Here is a 17,799-nt window from a genome sequence, read left to right as displayed (position 1 = left end):
TTTTTCACTCAATCTTATTTCGAATCAATTTGATACCACACTGCGAGCAATATCCTTTTTCTCACAAAGTAAATCTTAATGATTGAACCAACATGGTTTAACACTTTCTTTCTCAGAACGTGAGAAAATGATCTAAAAATTTTTTTGTACCAAGTAGATTCTTGGTCTCTTGAATTAACCAGTTAAGCGTGGAATTTAGTTTTTTTAAAAAAAAAAAAAAAAAAAAGCCCACAGTGTGCGGAATTAAAATCAGACAATCAGACGTGTATACACGTGTCGAACGCAAAGGCAAAACAACCAAAAGTTTACAATAATCGTGATAGTCACTGCAAGCGACTTTTTCTGCAATCTCTCTGGGGGGGGGGGGCTTAAGATTACCAGAGCATTCTCTGTGCTCATTCAAAAATCTTGCACCGTCTTCACGTATGCATTGCCGCCTAGTTAACTAGGGACGTAAGAGCTTTGCACAAGGAAGAAAAGAGCTTTGAATTCTGTGCTCAAAATGAAATCATGCTCGTACTGTAAGGTCTGAATTATCTAAGAGGTAAAAACCGGGCATTGCACAAAGGGTTGAGGGCTTCTATTCGTGTGCGTAATTCCCCCAATCTCTAATGCGGAGACCAAAAACAGGTACCAACCACTTATCATTTGGCTGTCTCCCTCCACCTCCCTCCGTATAAAATACTTTGCAGTTCTATTGTGGTAAGGGAAACATCCCCACCAAATAATATTCTTATTGTATTTTATTAAAATTTCGAGTTTTTATAGTTTAATGGCAATTTTATATTTTTCGTAACGAGTATACAAGTCGAACGCACCGTAACAGAGATTTGATTTGACGTGTATACACGTCAAACGCGCTTAACTGGCTAATGTAGCATAGTAACTCTATTCTAATATACTCTTGATTAAATCCCTTATCAAACAAAAATACTTAATTAAAAATAATATTAATATAATAAATAAAAATGAATAAAAAAAAGAACAAAACAATTTAATAACAATGTCTGGTAAAATAGGTATCATAACGTATATTTGGCCGATCGTTTCGCCTGAAATTTCTGTTCGGCTCATTCTTCACATACCTGTTCCAAGAAAAATGTTTATAAATATTGTATTTTAAGGAAAATGTGGGGAAATTTTGGATTAACTACTAAGTGAATTAGGCATATCATACAAATAATGAGCTACATCAAAAAAAAAAATAAAATAGCTTTTTAAAAATTGCTTCTAAAAAAAACAGTATTTTTAACGAACTAAACTAAGAAATAAAATTAAATACAAATAAAATTCCCATACCACTTTACTACTTGTTTACTTTCTCTTACTTTTTCAATTTTTTTTTTCACTTTCTCATCGCTGCACTTGAAGAAAAAAAAACAAAAAACGTAAATTTTGTCGGAAAAAAAATGATTAATCCAACTCAGGCCATACGTCACGTAAAAATAAAAAAACAAATGTTGACTGGCAAAAAATTCAAATCAGGATTTCAGCTTTTTTTTTTTTACCAACGAGCAGTGGATCTTATGGAGTAACCGCATTAGCTCCTCCAACAACCTGTTCTTCTGCTTAAACAATCCGTCATTAGATAATTGTTTCATTTTTTCGTTCCTCTATCTAACAAATTATCTACTCGAGTTTGTTATACATTGTGTATTTTATAGTATTTATTAATTTTTTGTTATAGCATTCTTATTATAAAATGCCCCACATATTTAGTATCACAGTAGCGCTAGGAGAAGTACTGTGGTAAGGGTGGACAGTTTAATTACTATATATAGTGGATTTTCTTAAGGCATAATGACCGTATCAGTTAAGTGCCTTATAAAAAAAAAAAATTAACCCCCCCCTCCCAAAAAAAAAACAATTTCTGGATGATAAGAGACCCTTTTTATAACTCCGAGATACGCGAGGGATCTCTATCTGTCTCTCTCTCGACAGCTGCCAGTAAGATCCAAGAACATCTTGGACGGGGGCACCGGCATCAGCTAGCTCTGTCATTACATTTTTTTTTTACTGTTTCACGTATTTCACGTACAGATATTTAAAAAGCTAAATAAAGAGAAAGTGAATCCCCCAGTAAGAGAAAGTCAAAAGAAAAACATTTTTCACAATTTAATTCATTTTCCAGGAAGTGCAAAAAAAAAAAAAAAAAAAGAAACAGTGCAAGCAGACAAATACTTTTCTGTTTTATTAAAATATAATACATTTATATATATATATATAATTTGTTGTAAAAATAAGTTCTTCTGATCTGGTAATTATTTGGCTGTTCAATTTTTTTCTATTCAATTTAAAATTGCCAATAAATTTTAACAACGAACACTTCTCAAGAATATTACAAGTTTTTAAACAGCAAAAAAAAAGAAAAAGAAAAAGAAATTGTTGAAAAAATAACAATTTCATTTTTTCCCCCCAAAAAGGTGAAAAGAAAACCATTTCAAAAGAACTGACAAACACCTAAATTTGTTCTCTAAAAAAAAAAGGGCAAAAAAAGGCACAAAATAAAATACTAGATTGCTTAGGGAGGTGGCGAACTGATAAAGACAAACATGCATTTTGTTTTCTTATTCTTTTACTACAAAATAATTTTGAATAAAAAACTAAAAAAAAAATAATTCTTCTAGGCAAGTACATATTTCGAAATAAAAAAAAAAATAATAATAATTAAAAAAAGATTCAAGAAAAAAAAGTCTTAAAGAGGGGCACCTTTTATGTCATATCTTCAAGTTTTTTTTTTTTTTTAATTTATTTATTTATTTATTTAAGGCGCGTCAACATCTCAGGTTATTGGCGCCCGGAGCTTTTTCCAGTGCACTGCCGGCCTCCGGACAGTGTTCTCTCGTTACAGACAACACTGTCCATCACTGGGACAGTGAGCTGTAAGAAGCTCCTAGGAAGAGAAAATCTAAGGGTCAGCAGCTGGATTCGAACCCGGGACCTCCGCGTGGGAGTCCAGTATGCTAACCTCATAGCTAATCCCTTCCCTGTTTATTGTTGTTTCTAATTTAAACACTAATTTACATTATGTTAATCATTCTTTTCCATTACTTTTTTTCCTTTTTAATTCAACTTTTTATTTGATCTAATCAAAATTTTTACACGTTTTTCTAATCAAATATAATAATAATTAAAACCAAAAATCCAAACAAACATTGGAACAAATTAGTGAAGGCGAAAAAAAACACTAGATTATAATTTAATGTATACACAACTGAGAGTTCTCATATAATTCAAAACCCTTAAAAATAAAAAAATTAAAAAATCCCGTTTTTTATTATTATTATTATTAATTATTACTTGTCAAAACACATAAAACAGGAGATTAAAAAATGTAGAAAGGGACCGCATATTCTTTAAGTGAGTTCGAAAGAAGGGAATTAGTTTTTTTAAAAAAAAAAAAAGAAAAATGTAAAGAACTCGAACTTTTTATTCAATTATCATTATTTTCAGGTTGAATTAACACGAACATCGCAAAGTTTATTTGCATTTTTCTTCGAGTTTTTTTTTCACTTACATCAATGTAAAAGATAATTTCTGTTGCAGAAAAACTGCAAGTTAATTATAATACTAAAAATTATAAAAGGCTGCCTAATTGTGGAAAAGTTTTAGGCAATTTTAAATGGGAAAATAATCCAAGATAAATTTAGTTTGGGTCAGCAGTTTTTTTAATAAGTTTTTTGTTCATCATTTTTTCAATTCCTTCTCTTCCCCCCCCCCCGCCCGCCCACCGATTAATTGATTAAAAAAAAAAAAAAGAAGTTTTGGCACTGATCGAAAAGTTCGGGCGCTCACCCAGAAACTAAAATTCACGTCCATTTTGCGGGCTCAAGATCACGAGAGAAAGAAATGCGAGAAGAACAGCTTGTTCATTTTTGGAAAATTTTCCCAATCTCTATAATAATGAACAAAGCAGGAAAGTGTGAATTTGTAGGAAACTCGATTTGTGGGGATCAACAATAAAATTAAATCCTCTGCCAACAATTCACTTACAGCATCAAAAGCCAAGGGGACCAGGGGAAATCGATTCCAGCAGTAATTTTGTTTTGTGGGCCTCGCCCCTCTACTAACACCCGATCAGCTTTCGTAGTGCCTAAAATTGAAAACTAATTGCTGCGAAATTCAAGGAACACTGATGAAGACTCCTTTTTTGGCAATATTTGGGCAATAAAATTTCCCCTTCATCCGAAATCTCGTAACAAAAATTACGTTTGGGGCAATTAATCACCATTAAAAGAAACAAAAATCCGAGATCGGATCCAGAATAAAAGGAAAACTAGAAACAAGGGATAATGAACAAATATCGATGGAATACTCTTATATCCAGATCTAACAGTATCAACCAATCTGTTATCACTTATGAAGAAGAATTTATTTTTCTCAGAAATTTCTAAGATAAAACTGCTGACCTTATAGTACTTCAATTCACCCGACTATCCAAAATAATAATAATGAAGAGATAAAACATTTGAAGCTCTGTATTTTTTTTTATATCAGAACAAATGGCCGGCCTACGAAACTTAAAACAAAATTGAAAACATAAAAATATTGAAAAAAAAATCCAACCAATCATCTTAAATGAATTTTACAATATCAGCCTTTGTTCTCGTAATTTCTTTAAAAAAAAAAATAAAAAACAAAAAATAAATAAAATAATAATTTTTAAAAATCATAAAGAGGGAAATCAACATTTTATTATTTTTAACGACTACAGCCTTAATTTTTCCTAATTTTTATTTTCTGTTTTTTTTTTTTTTTTTTCTGTTTTACCTCGTGATGCGTCTTCTATCTAGGAAACTTGGCGAACCATGTCTTCTAGGTATAGACGGTGACCTGGACCTGGAAGTGGCGGATCTTCTGCCGCTCCAACTGCTGGCCCCTCCTCCGCCGCTGGAGCTGGAATCTCGGCTTGCCGACCTGCTTCTAAACAGCACGTAGTTTAAGGTAATCATCATTAAAAATTACATTAAATTTGCTATAAGTAATTAAATTAAAAAAAATAAAAAAATCAAATAAAAAGAACTAACTACACCAAAGTAAAAATGTTTTGCATTTTTTTTTATTTTTAAATATATATATATAAAAAAATTATATTGTTTTACAACAAAAAAAACTACAAGAGAGGTAGCAGCAGTTCCCACAAAAACAAAAAAAAAATCAGAAATTTACACTCACACGACCTTCTCGTACTGCATAATTATAATTGCACAAATGTTTAATTGGATCATAAAATAATAAATAATTCTGACAAAAAACTATTATGAACACTCTTAAGAAACATTCTTTCACCCAAAATTCTTAAGGTTTCAAATGCCGATTTTTTTTTTTTAAAACAAATCTTTGACAATCGTAAAACATTAAAATTTATAAAGAAAATCGTCCGGAGGCGGTGAAATTTCAGATACAAATCTTTCCAGTTTCCAGAGAGATCTTTTTTTTCTTTCTTGCAATCTTTTTAAATCCACCCAAAAATCGTGCGCTAAAGGTTATATGTACTTGTTTTATACTTACCAAAATGTATATTTCTCTGGTTCAAAAATTTGTCACGAGTGCAATACTTCCAGTTTTTAGCAGTAAGAGAAAGTGAAAAAAAAAAAGAAAAGAAAAAAGCCAAAAACAAACAAACATTCAATAAAAGAAACTCTATTTTTCTTTTGTGCCAATAATAAACTTACGGAATACATACTTCCTTGATTTTTCCGCTCATTTTAGTATTAGCCATATTTTATAAGAACGTCATGATTTAAAAAATAAATCTTACAATAAAATTAATATGTTAGAAAATTTTCTTTAAACAAATAAAAAAAAAAATATCTACCAAAACAGCCCTGTGCAACCACTCTTAACTGTAATGAAACTGATGTAACTATTTGGTAGCATTGCTAAATGTTCAATTAATGGGCATTGTCTTTTTTAAAATTAAGTTTTTAAAGCATTAATATTTAAAAATAATAAAATTTCTTAATATTTCAAAATTTTAAACTAAATTTTTAGCTGCGTAAAAAATAGCGAGTAAGAATAAACCTCTCATGGTTAGAGAAGACAAAAAAGGGTCCCTCGAGAAGCTTCATACAACTTTACATTTTGTTGCTACCCGTTGGAGTCTTGGCAAAGGGATCATGGCAGGAACCCATAGGCTTAACCATACAAACAGAACTCAATACAGACGTTTCCACAGATATTCCAGATAAGTTCTGTAGAGGCAGATATGTACGAACTCCCCTGCTATTTGGTTTAGCGAACCCACAGGTTAACTATAGCTAATCTTACACTTCAAGATATTGGAGAAGACCTAATATAAAATCTCCTGTCACAATTAGGTTGTAAGAACTGTCTTCCTTCAATTTTATGTTTCTACCTGAAATCAGATGGAAATTAGCATGAATCTCCAAAAAAAAATTCCTAAATTTGTAGTTCAATGAAATAAATTTACTCTGTAAGTACGTAAATTACGCTGGACAGTTTTCGAGAAACCCATAGTAAACTGAATTTACAAAAAAAAATTCTCTACAAGCAACCTTTTATACGATTTTTTTTTACCAAGTTGAAACTCATTCTGCTTAAAAAAGAATTGGCATAGGCACTTCTTTCAATATTTTGGTTCTCCAGGTCCAAGAACTCCTGGGGAACACTTGTCTGTCGAGCTTCCAGGAATGGGCGGCGCAGCCCCTCTGCATACACGAATAAAGCTCGGTGGCTTGTCGGCACTCTTAAATGATGAAGACGATTGGTTCTCTGGAACTCCTAGTTGGACACTATGATGTAAGAGAACTTCTTTGTATAGTGTGTCTCGTACAGTGGTATAAGATAAGTGTATCTCATCCAATTTGTAAGATCGAAGCGGAAACTTCCACTCATCTCAATACAGAATGTGTGAAAATGGATTTAGGTTTTTTTTTGGGGGGGGGGGGCGGAACATTGGACAGACCGTACTCTTAAGATTATTATCCGATTTCGGCCAGCTGAAATCTTTAGATGGCACAATATCCCAGTTACTTAATTTTGTGCTAATTTGAGTTGCTGTTCTTTTTCTTGGAGTTAACGCTACTCACAACACTGGCGATTCTTTGAATATCATAGGATGAATTTATATCTCCCCACAGACCAATAAATTCTCTTAGCCACATACTTCTGGGATTTAAACAAATCCTTCCAGTTACTCCACAGCCTAACAAAGACGAACAAAACGCTGGAGAGGTATTTTTCCCAGCTCTTTTACTATTATTATGTTTACAAGTGACAAACTCAAAAGGTAACTTACAAATTTTTAGCATGCAGCATTTCAGTTCTTATAACTTGGAACTTTTACTATAAAATTTATTACTGTTTTATTCCTCATAAGCACGAAAGAGAATCGTTATACGTACGAGGGTCGTTTGAAAAGTCCGTGCAAATTCAGAGAGATACCGCGTAGCGAGGTTATGTTTAGTTAGTAGCATCTCTTGGAAGAACACACACCAAGTTTCAGCCAGATCGGTCTATTTCTTTGTGTTTGGCATTCGTTTGAATCGAGGAAGTCGAGTGATTTTCAAAAAATGGACGAAAAAGAATTTCGTGTGTTGATTAAACACTACTTTATGAAAGGCAAAACGCCTCTGGTGACTAAAGAGAAGCTTGATAAACATTATGGTGACTCTGCACCTTCGATTAGAACAGTTTATAAGTGGTTTCAAAATTTTCGGAGTGGCCATATGGGCACAAGTAACGCTGAACGTTCTGGACGCCCTGTTGAGGTTACTACTCCAGAAATCATTGATAAAATCCATGATATGGTGATGGATGACCGAAGAGTGAAGGTGCGTGAGATTGCTAGTGCTGTGGGCATCTCGAATGAACGGGTACATAATATTTTGCATCAACATTTGGACCATGAAAAAGCTATCCGCAAGATGGGTGCCGCGATTGCTCACGCTTGACCAAAAACGAAATCGTGTGAAGTGTTGGCAAGGACGGTTTGCAGCTGTTGCAGAAGAATCCGCAGGACTTTAAGCGTCGTTTCGTCACTGTGGATGAAACATGGATACATCACTACACTCCTGAGACCAAAGAACAATTTAAACAATGGGTTACCAAGGGGGGAATCTGCGCCAAAAAAAGGCGAAGACCGTTCCTTCGGCCGGAAAGATTATGGCGACTGTCTTTTGGGATTCGCAAGGAATAATCCTCATCGACTATCTGGAAAAGGGTAAAACTATTACAGGTGCATATTATTCATCGTTATTGGACCGTTTGAAAACCGAGCTGCAAGAAAAACGCCCACGATTGGCCCACAAAAAAGTTCTTTTACCATCACGACAACGCACCAGCTCACACCTCAGCAGTTGTGGTCGCAAAATTAATGGAAATAGGGTTCCAACTCGTTTCACATCCCCCCCTATTCTCCAGACTTGGCTCCCTCGGACTACTATTTGTTCCCCTATTTGTTGTTTGTAGATTTTATTCAAACGAGGAGGTGATTGCAGAAACGAATGGCTATTTTTCAGACTTGGACAAATCCTATTATTCGGAAGGGATCAACAAACTAGAGCAGCGTGGGACGAAGTGTATAAGCGTAAAAGGAGACTATGTTGAAAAATAAAAAAGGTTTACCCCAAAAAATTAAATAGTTTTTATTTTTGCACTGACTTTTCAAACGACCCTCGTAAATCAGAATGCGGGAATATATTTTCGATTTCTCCCTGTAGTTCACTTAATTCTTAATGACATCTTGTCGATTCTCCAAAAATCTCTTTAATGCACGATTTCACAAAAATCACTTGATATAGCTTTCCAAAATAGTTTTCTAACAAAAAATTAATTGTAAACACACATATCTAACTCAATTATAATTGAAACAATCAATTTATTAATTACTTTTTGAGACTTTTGAAAAAAAAAAAAAAATATGAAAAATTGAACATTTAGCAAATGTTTTTTTTTTTTTGTAAGCACATTATATAAACAATAAATTTTGTTTTTAACAAAAGTAAGAAATTATGTTTATAAACTCATAATTAAGTGAAATTATAAATAATAATAAAACTATAATTTGAATGAAAAAATTAATTAAGTATATCAGACGTATCATTTAATAATCATTATTATCAATTATTAATTAGTATATAAATTAATAATGACATCATTATTAGATTAGTTTTTAATTGTGATAATGTTATGGATTACTTACTGGGCAATCATAATAATTTTTATCAGCTGCATATAAAAAAATTAATAATTTCTTTATTAGGAAAAAACAAATTTTTTCAAGATTTTTGTAGTTTTTTTTTTTTTTTTTTTTTTTAAAAACCTATCAAGTATTTTTCTTTGGATAGAAAATAAATAATAAAATAAAATTAGAAGATTTTTTTTAAGAAGAAAAAGCCCTTTAAAAAAAGAGAGACTTTAATAAAATTTTGTGAGCGATACAAAAAACATTTTCTGCATGCGTTATTTTAAGGCATTATATTTCTTTTTTCTTTTTTGCTTTTTAAATTTTTGAGGGGCAGGAGGCATCAGCAAAAGCTGTTGAAAAAGTCTATGGAAAACAAACATTAATGAAAAATAAAGAAAAACAGTATTAGATTTTAAACTTTTTTTTTTTTCCTTAATTTTATTGCTACAAAAATACAAGTTACATAAGAAATCCATAATTTTTTCTTAGTTTTTGTTTTTTAAATTAAAATATATATATATATACTTGAAAATTATTAAGAGAAACTATAACACAAAATTGGAAAACAGGATCATTCAAAAGAGAATATTACAATTTTCTTATAAGTGCATTTATAAGAGTGTATAAACATTAACACCAAAAAATAAATAAAAAAAATTAAAATAAGGGGCGTAAAAACAATTACTTCTGGCACACTCCGACTTCTTTTACCAGCAAAAAAACTTGTAAAAGTCAAAAAATTAAAAATTTTTAAAAAATATTTGTTCAAAAGATAAAAGTAGAAAAACGCATGGTTTGGGATGAATGTAAATTCTGGATAAAAGATGGAAAAAAAAAAGAAAAGCCGATCAAAAACATTGTACAAAACGAATCTATTGAATCGCAGAAATTTTACAAAAAATATTAAACTGGACTACAAATGTAGCCTCATTTGATGAAGAAAATTAATTGATTGATCAAAAAAAGCCCTCAATAAGGAATTCACTACAACCTGCTTGATCTACGGAGAGAGATCTTAAAGATTCAAAAAAAAAACAAATAGTAGTACTAATCCGCTCCAGGTTTCCCTAATATTAGTTTTAAAAAATCTAAAAATCTATTTATATCTCTAAAAAAACGTTCTGGACCACCCAAGCAAAAAGAACGAATATTGTTGGACAGCAAATATCAGCAAGCCGATTGTTTATAAAAGGATGAGGTACTAAAGAATGCTGAGCTACTTGTAAGAATAGATAAAAAAAAAAAAAGAAGAAAATAGAGCAACCTTCTGAGGCAGCTTCGAAGCAGACAGAACAGAGCTTGAAGATGATTAATAAAATCTTAAAGACATTCCAGTCGTTAGGGACAACGCTGTTAAATTTAGATCGAACTACGGAACGTATCCAGCAGCGCAATCCTGAAGCAGGAATTGGGAATGCGCCACAAAGTTTGTTTGTTCTATGTTTAATCCTGTTAACAGTATGGTGCCTGGACTATAAATACGGACCAAATATTTTCTGGCCTCTACCCAAATGAAAAATACAATCAATATGAGTGAAGGAAATCGAAACAGAATCGTCGATAATGTTTCACTCATTCAAAAAAGCAGAATGGCAAGAAATTTTCTAGCAATCTAAGGTAACAGCCGGAAAATTCATGATGTATAACTTGAAAAAAGGAAACTTACTTTGAAGGTGACATAACCCATAAAGCTTTAAAAAGTGAATTTTTCTTATTTTTTATCACATCATTTAGGAGAAACTTTTGCAAACACAGCTCGCAATTACGGAATAAATTAAAAATTATAAATGCCATTTACAATTAAAAACAATTTTTAAAGATAAACGGGCTAAAACTTCCTGCCGAATAAGTTTGTTAGCAAAGTACGTAAAGTAAACCCTTTATAAAAACAGATATGAATTGTTATTCAGACGTACGAGAGCTTTTTAATGAATTATGAAGAATCAAGGCGAGACAACCATTTAAATAGTTTTGAAAACGCTGTGCGACATCCGCATTAAAACTACTAACATTAAAAAACTTTTTAACTTTTACTAAGTAAAGGAATTCTTTCAATAAAGTTAACTGCTTGAATTCTGAATATTTTATGTTAATTAAAAAAAAAAAAAAAAAACAGATGTAACCAATTCTTAGTACAAAGACTTCCAAAAATTTAATATAAAACTTTTAGAACAACAAAAAACTAAAATGTTAGTAGGAAAAGCGGTGTAATGAGACGTAATTGGAGAAAAAAAGAAAATGGAAGCAAACTGTTACGGAATATAAGAAACAATAAGTTAAAATTTTACTAAAGAGAGAGATTGAAACAATAAGGCAAAGAGGAGATACGTGGACGTTAGATAGGTACAGAAATATAACAAAACTTAAATTTAAAAAATCAATTAAAACAGAAATAAAAATCAATGATTACTTAAAAGAAAAAAAAAAGATACTAGAGTTCATTAAAAATGAACAGTTAAATGAAAATTTTAAACGGCAAATTAATTTTCATCATTTGGTGCACGCAAATGTATTTTTTTTTTGGTTTCTAGTCGAAGCGTTGTTAGGGTGTTTACCTGGTGGACGACCTAGATCGTGGAGATCTACTTGAAGTACGCGAAGTTCGTCCTCTTGTTGGTGGTGATCTCTCTTCACTTCTTCTTGGGCTACCTGTACCAGACTTTATAGACCGAACACTTGTCTTTGCCTTAGGTGATTTGGACTTGGATTTTGCAGATCCAGATCGTCTACCTTCTTCATCGCTGCTGCTACTGGAGCTGCTCGGGCTACTGCCTCTAGATGAACTGTAAAAATAGGATTTTTTTTTTTTTTTAGTAATGCTACATGAATATTTAATAAGTGTGGTAGGTTTGCTGAATGGTTAATTATGATGATTTAGTAAAAAGTCAACACTTACAAGGACAGTTCATTTCAATATAATAATGTTTCGCTCAATAATGAAATAATACTGTTAAAGAACCCCCAAAAGGAGGAGAATGGACTAGCCATTTTTTTCAGGAATTCTTTACTGCCTTGAGTATCCCAGTCTAACAACCTGGACAATATATCTCCGTTGACAATCCAAACACGCACGACATACTATCCCTGTAGAGGCCCTTCATGAAACAACTGTTTAGGAGATAAGCGAAACCAAAGGCAAACTCGAGCTCATCTCTTACATATTCACTCACAGATACATACTGCACTTACTTACATTTATAAATTAACACTTAAACATTCGGGAGACTACTACCAAAATGGGCTTCCAGTTATTTATACAAATTATTTTTTTGTGCAAAAGCTTATTGTCGGTTCCGGTGATGGCAGTATAACCATATATAACCTACTCCATAGACTAGACTGAAAAGGAACACACGTTCATTGCTCGACCAATTTGTTAAAGCCACTTTTCCTCCACAGCGGATCTCAAACTCAAGAGATGGGAGTACAATTTCAAACCCCACCAAAAAAAACAGAGAAGCATCCTTACCTACTACTAGAAGAACTAGATCCAGAAGAGCTGGATGAATCTGAAGAATGGCTGCGCTTACGTCGGACAGTGGGCGAGGCAAGCGCTGTACGATCAAGTGGCGACATCTCTGACTTCGACATTGGAGAAGATGATTTCTGGCTCCTCTTATCCGGTGATATCCTTAATGGAGAGCTCTTAGTTGGTGAAGAAGTTTTCGCCTCTTTACCAGTAAATGTAGAAGCAAGAAATCTTTCTAATAGTGTTGGTGATTCAGTTTTGCTGGCAGTAATTGTACTAGGTGATTTAAGACTTTCTGTTTTATGTGGTGAAGTAGGTACGTCACTGGCGGTCGGTTTGCCGACTTCACAATCTGCAACGGTTGTTGTTGTAGTATCTTTGACGTTGTTCGGTGGATAGTTCTTCACCAATGATTCCCTTGCTTTGGCCGCTAAACCACTTTTCAATTTGGTCAAAAGGTTGTTCCGTTCTCTTTCGTTTTCTTCTTCGTCAAGCTGTGCTTTATCAATGCCCGCTGTTGGTACATCGTCTTCTCCACTGGAATCATCATGCAGACGAACTACTGGCCGTGGTTTTGCCAGCAGATCTTTATATCGCTCTGGATGACGATTTACAGGTGAATAACTTAAACTTGAACCGGAACTAGATCGTTTACGACTTCGTTTCTTATCGCTGTTTCTTCTGCCTTTATCACTCGAAGCAGATCTATCTCTAGATTTACTTCTGGAAGATAACTTAGTATCGTTCCCTTTTGATTTGGAGGACTTTGGTGGACTTCCCGGTGATTTATTCCTTCTCGAAGAGCTCCTAGACCTGCGCTTCTTTTCGGATGATTTACTTCTCTTTCTATCATTTCCTATTTTCCTATCTCGGCTAACACTTCCCGAACTATCTCTGGTTTTCTTATCTTTCTTTTCTTGCCTGTAGTTTGCTTTCTCAGTTGATTCTGATTTACGTTCTTTTCCTTTCCCACTGCGCTCCTTAGATTCTTTTGCTTTGAGCATTGCTTTGAGATCTTCTATAGTGTACTTATTCTGACTGAGAGATTTTTCATTGCTCTTGCTAACAGAACGGTCATATCTGTCAGTGCCTCGACTTCTTGATCTAATGTTCTCTCTGCTCTTACTTCTAGATTTTCTTTTCATTTCTCGGCTGTTTGACCTTCTTCTACTTTTCATGCATTCCTCCTTTTTATCCCTGTTCTTTTCACGATTTCTTTCATCTCTAGTATAGGAGCCTTTCCTTACTGGAGATCTATCTTTGCGGTCTTTATTCTTTGCGTAACGAGAAGTTGGTTTATCCCAGCTGGAACTTCTGCTTCGTCTCTTATCATCCTTACCGCGTGATCCTCCTCGAGTTGTTTTTGTTGAATAACGTGGCGGAGATTTATCTCGTTTCTTCTCTCGACTCCTGCTCCTAGATCTATCATGCCTCTTACCACTTTTTTGCGGTGACACTGACCCTCTAGTTTTCTTCTTGGGAACTTCCTCTATCTTCCTCTTCTTTCTTTCTGATGGCCGGCTATTACTTCTACTCCTTCGGTTCCTATTTACGTTTCTATTTCCTCTCTCAACTGATACTGACTTGCTTCTACTACTACGTTTATATTTGCTAGACTGTTTTCTTTGCGATAAACTTCTACTACGAGATCTGTTTGGAGTCTCTGAAGTGCGTTTTTTAGTAACTTTTGGTGGTGGACTTTTGTATTTCTCTTTTTTCTTCTCTTTGACTGGTGAAACACTTGGACGACTATGGCGTCTAGATTTACTGGCAGGTAGATCGCCAGGGCTAGATTTCCTTTTCTTCTTTTCGGGAGTGTCAGCTCGAGATCTCTTTTTTTTGTAATCTTTGGTCTCGGGTGAACTAGAAAAAAAGAAAAGAAAAAGAAAAATTAATTTTGATAACTATAGATACTTTAAAGTATTAATTTTGATTACGACATTTAGCTACCACAGTCACGGCTACTACATGTCACAGTACCCAGCATAATTTAAAGAGAAGTTGGACCAAACAGCTAATATGAGATTATAGGTGGTCACCAAAGCATAATGCGTGCTAAGTTTCTATGCTTTCATTTGTCGTAGCACGCATGTTTATCATGTATATATTATAAAGCACCGTGAATTTTTATAATTGTGAAACGTCATCTGAGTGAAACGGAAATAATATTATTATAACTCTATTGCACACGTGAAAATTTACAACACATTAATCAGCGCACCCAAGCGAAAAGCCTATAGTTTGTCGCTTGGTTTAGAGAACAGTATCTCCATCATTTAATATTCTTACTTACTTACTCCATGGCTCTACAGCCCTTGTAGGGCCTTGGCCTCCTTCAACAATTCACTCCAAGCCGTTCTATCACTCGCTTTCCTTCTCCATCCTCCCGCATTTAACTTGGAGAGGTCCTCCTTCACCTTGTTCAACCATCTCAGTCTTGGCCTCCCTCTAGGCCTTCTGCCTCCGGGATGCCTTTCATAGGCGATGCGAGGTGCTCTACCTTGGTCCATTCTGTGGAGGTGCCCCAACCAGCGTAGTCTTCCCAGCTTAATGCTCTTTACAATGTTCGCCTCCTTAAAAAGCTCCCTCAGCTCAGCATTTTTCCTACATCTATAAGTACCATTCTCCACCACCGGGCCATAAATCCTTCTCAATACCTTTCTCTCCCAGCAGTTCAGCGTACTTTCATCCGCTGAGGTTAGCGTCCATGTTTCTGAGCCATATAATAGGACTGGTTTGATAAGGGTCTTGTAAATGGTGAGTTTGGCATTTCTCGAGATGTCACTTTTTCGGAGGATCGGGCTTAATGTCCATAGGCACCTATTTGCAGCTGCAATCCGACTGGTTATGTCCTCCTTTACCTCGTTTTTTGAAGTAAGGGTGGCACCCAAATACTTGAAGTTATTTATTATTCTTGTCCCTCACTTTTAGGGCATAAAGAGTCTGTAAGCTAATCGCCAAGACTAGCTTATAATCGCCTAGCAAACACTTGTAGTAATTCATCAATGCCCCGAAGGGTTTTTACTTCCGCCAACAATCTTTTCCATTAAAGATATAAACACTCAATCAACTTACCTTTCTCTGGGAGAATCACTATCAGAATGATCGGAAGCCTTTTTCTTATTACGGCTGCGTGATTTCTGCAATCATAATTACAAATTTTAAATATTAATAACAAAGAAAAACAATTAAAACATATTAACTTAAATTTATAATAATTTTGATTACATAGTTAAACTAGAACTAACACTTTTTTTCGTATTTTTAAAAAATGGAAAACAATGTAGCAAGTTTCATTTTTTATTTTATTTTTTCCTTGAAACTATTTTCACATTTTTTTTATTATATACTTATACAGGGTGATCCATTTAAAACGCACCAATCGCATGACTACACTTTATTAAAAAAAGTGTTATGATTTTTTAAGTAATGAGAATGACTGCACACACGGGATTCGAACTGGGGATCTCCAACTTACAAACCGACGCTCATGACCACTACACCAACACCTGCCCCTCCCTGGCAAGATATTCTTACCGCAACCATAGGTCAAGAAGTCTTGCATACAGGATACATTAAAATGATGTGTTGGTTGCTTTTATTTGATGATAAAACAAATTTATTCTGACTCACCCATAACCATTAAATTGCACATTTTTAAAATGTTTAATTTTTATTATTTTTTGATCTTTGCGTCACGAATAACATTTTTGTAATCAGAGGACCTCCCAAAACGTGTATTTCTGGTGGAAAATTAATATTGAAAACCGTTCACGAGTTGATAAAATATTATCCTTGATCTTAAATATCTCCACTAATATTAGGGATATCAAAACGGAGTCAACGTCATTTTTCACAATTTTTTATTTAGTTTTCATAATCATTGTCAAAACCAGTGGTCCCTTATGAAACCCCAATCGGGTTTTTGACCGTAACTCCGCCAGAAATAAAGATACAGCATCGGGGGTGGAAAATTTGAAAACTAGACCGAAAAAAACATATAGTTTACTTCGTGGGTTTTTTCGAAATTCCTCTTTCCTAAAAAGTTATTAGCGATTGGTGCGTTTTAAATGGATCACCCTGTATATTCTGCACTACATACCTTTTTCTATTTTAAAGGAATGTATGAAAGAAAAGAAAACGCTGTGTAATCAAACAATAATAGCGAAAATATGACTTAGAACTATGATTCCTTAAGGCAACAAACTTTTTGGTCCAATTAATAGAGCAATTAAATATTAAAAGAAAATATAACAGATCCAAAAATTATGTTTACATATAAATTATAAAAAATGCAATCACAAAAAATAATTATTTTGGTGCCAAAATTTTGGTTGTTACATAAAATAATATTAAACATACTTACTATATTTAATATTCCATTATGTGAGTGTAAACGTCCATAATAAGGGCTTGCAATATTTCATAGAAGACCACAAGTTTCATTTAAGTATCAAAAAAAAGATAATAATAATTCAAATTTTTCTTTTACAAATTAAAAATGAAAAAAATTTTAGTTTAACTCAAAGTGATGTTAATTAATTAATTAAAAACGTTAAATTAATTAAAATAATTCAAGAAATGCAAAAAAAAAAATGTTTGTTTTAATCAAGAAAGAACAGATACATTAAAAACTGGGCAAAATTCTTAATGTGATTGCTTCTTTTTCTAGTTCATAGTTTTCATTATGGAATTGAAATAATATTTTTAAATCAGGAAGAAGAAAACCTATATTCAAAATCTATCCTAGCATCAAATTTAATATTTGTAAAAAATATCCGATAATAAATTATGAATTATCAATTGCAAATGAAAACAATATTATTTAGAAGTTTATAATTACACTTTTGACGAACGAAAAATTAAAAAATACATTTCATTTTAAAACACTCCTTTCCATAATTACATACTGGATCTAAAGTAGGATACTTATTTGTGAAATTATGTACTACATAGGGTCTATATTTCATTATTAATTACTTTAATATTATTTTTACATAATATAGAACACTCACATAATTTTTGCATAGTGTAACTTTCAACTCGTTCTCTGAGTAGTCGTCCATAGATAAAAATAAAAAGAAATCTTTTAAAAGAGGATTCACACCCTTGAATTTAGCGGTGAACAATCAGTATCCATACTTTAGTGACAATCACAATACTTCTTCTTTTCCAGAAA

General features: G+C 33.2%; 1 protein-coding gene across 5 annotated transcripts in view; it reads right to left on the bottom strand.

The window, feature by feature from the left end:
* LOC141454394 (uncharacterized) overlaps positions 1-17,799 on the bottom strand; it is a 41,219-nt gene that overhangs the window by 7,707 nt on the left and 15,713 nt on the right. For 3 of the 5 annotated variants that reach the window (XM_074128560.1, XM_074128559.1, XM_074128562.1), the window contains 4 exons: positions 15,696-15,760; positions 12,621-14,483; positions 11,707-11,934; positions 4,771-4,923 (listed from right to left, as the gene is read on the bottom strand). In XM_074128560.1, the coding sequence (XP_073984661.1) occupies positions 4,771-4,923; positions 11,707-11,934; positions 12,621-14,483; positions 15,696-15,760 (2,309 nt within the window). Of the gene's footprint in view, positions 1-979; positions 1,086-4,770; positions 4,924-9,166; positions 9,193-11,706; positions 11,935-12,620; positions 14,484-15,695; positions 15,761-17,799 lie in introns of those variants that run through there. The other 2 variants (XM_074128561.1, XM_074128563.1) reach the window with 2 other exon arrangements.

Source organism: Rhodnius prolixus, unplaced genomic scaffold, assembly GCF_049639745.1.
Source record: "Rhodnius prolixus isolate KJV_2025 unplaced genomic scaffold, Rpr scaffold_9, whole genome shotgun sequence".
Lineage (NCBI taxonomy): Eukaryota > Metazoa > Arthropoda > Insecta > Hemiptera > Reduviidae > Rhodnius > Rhodnius prolixus.
Note: the sequence above shows the minus strand (reverse complement) of the source record. Positions and strands in the feature narration are given on the sequence as shown.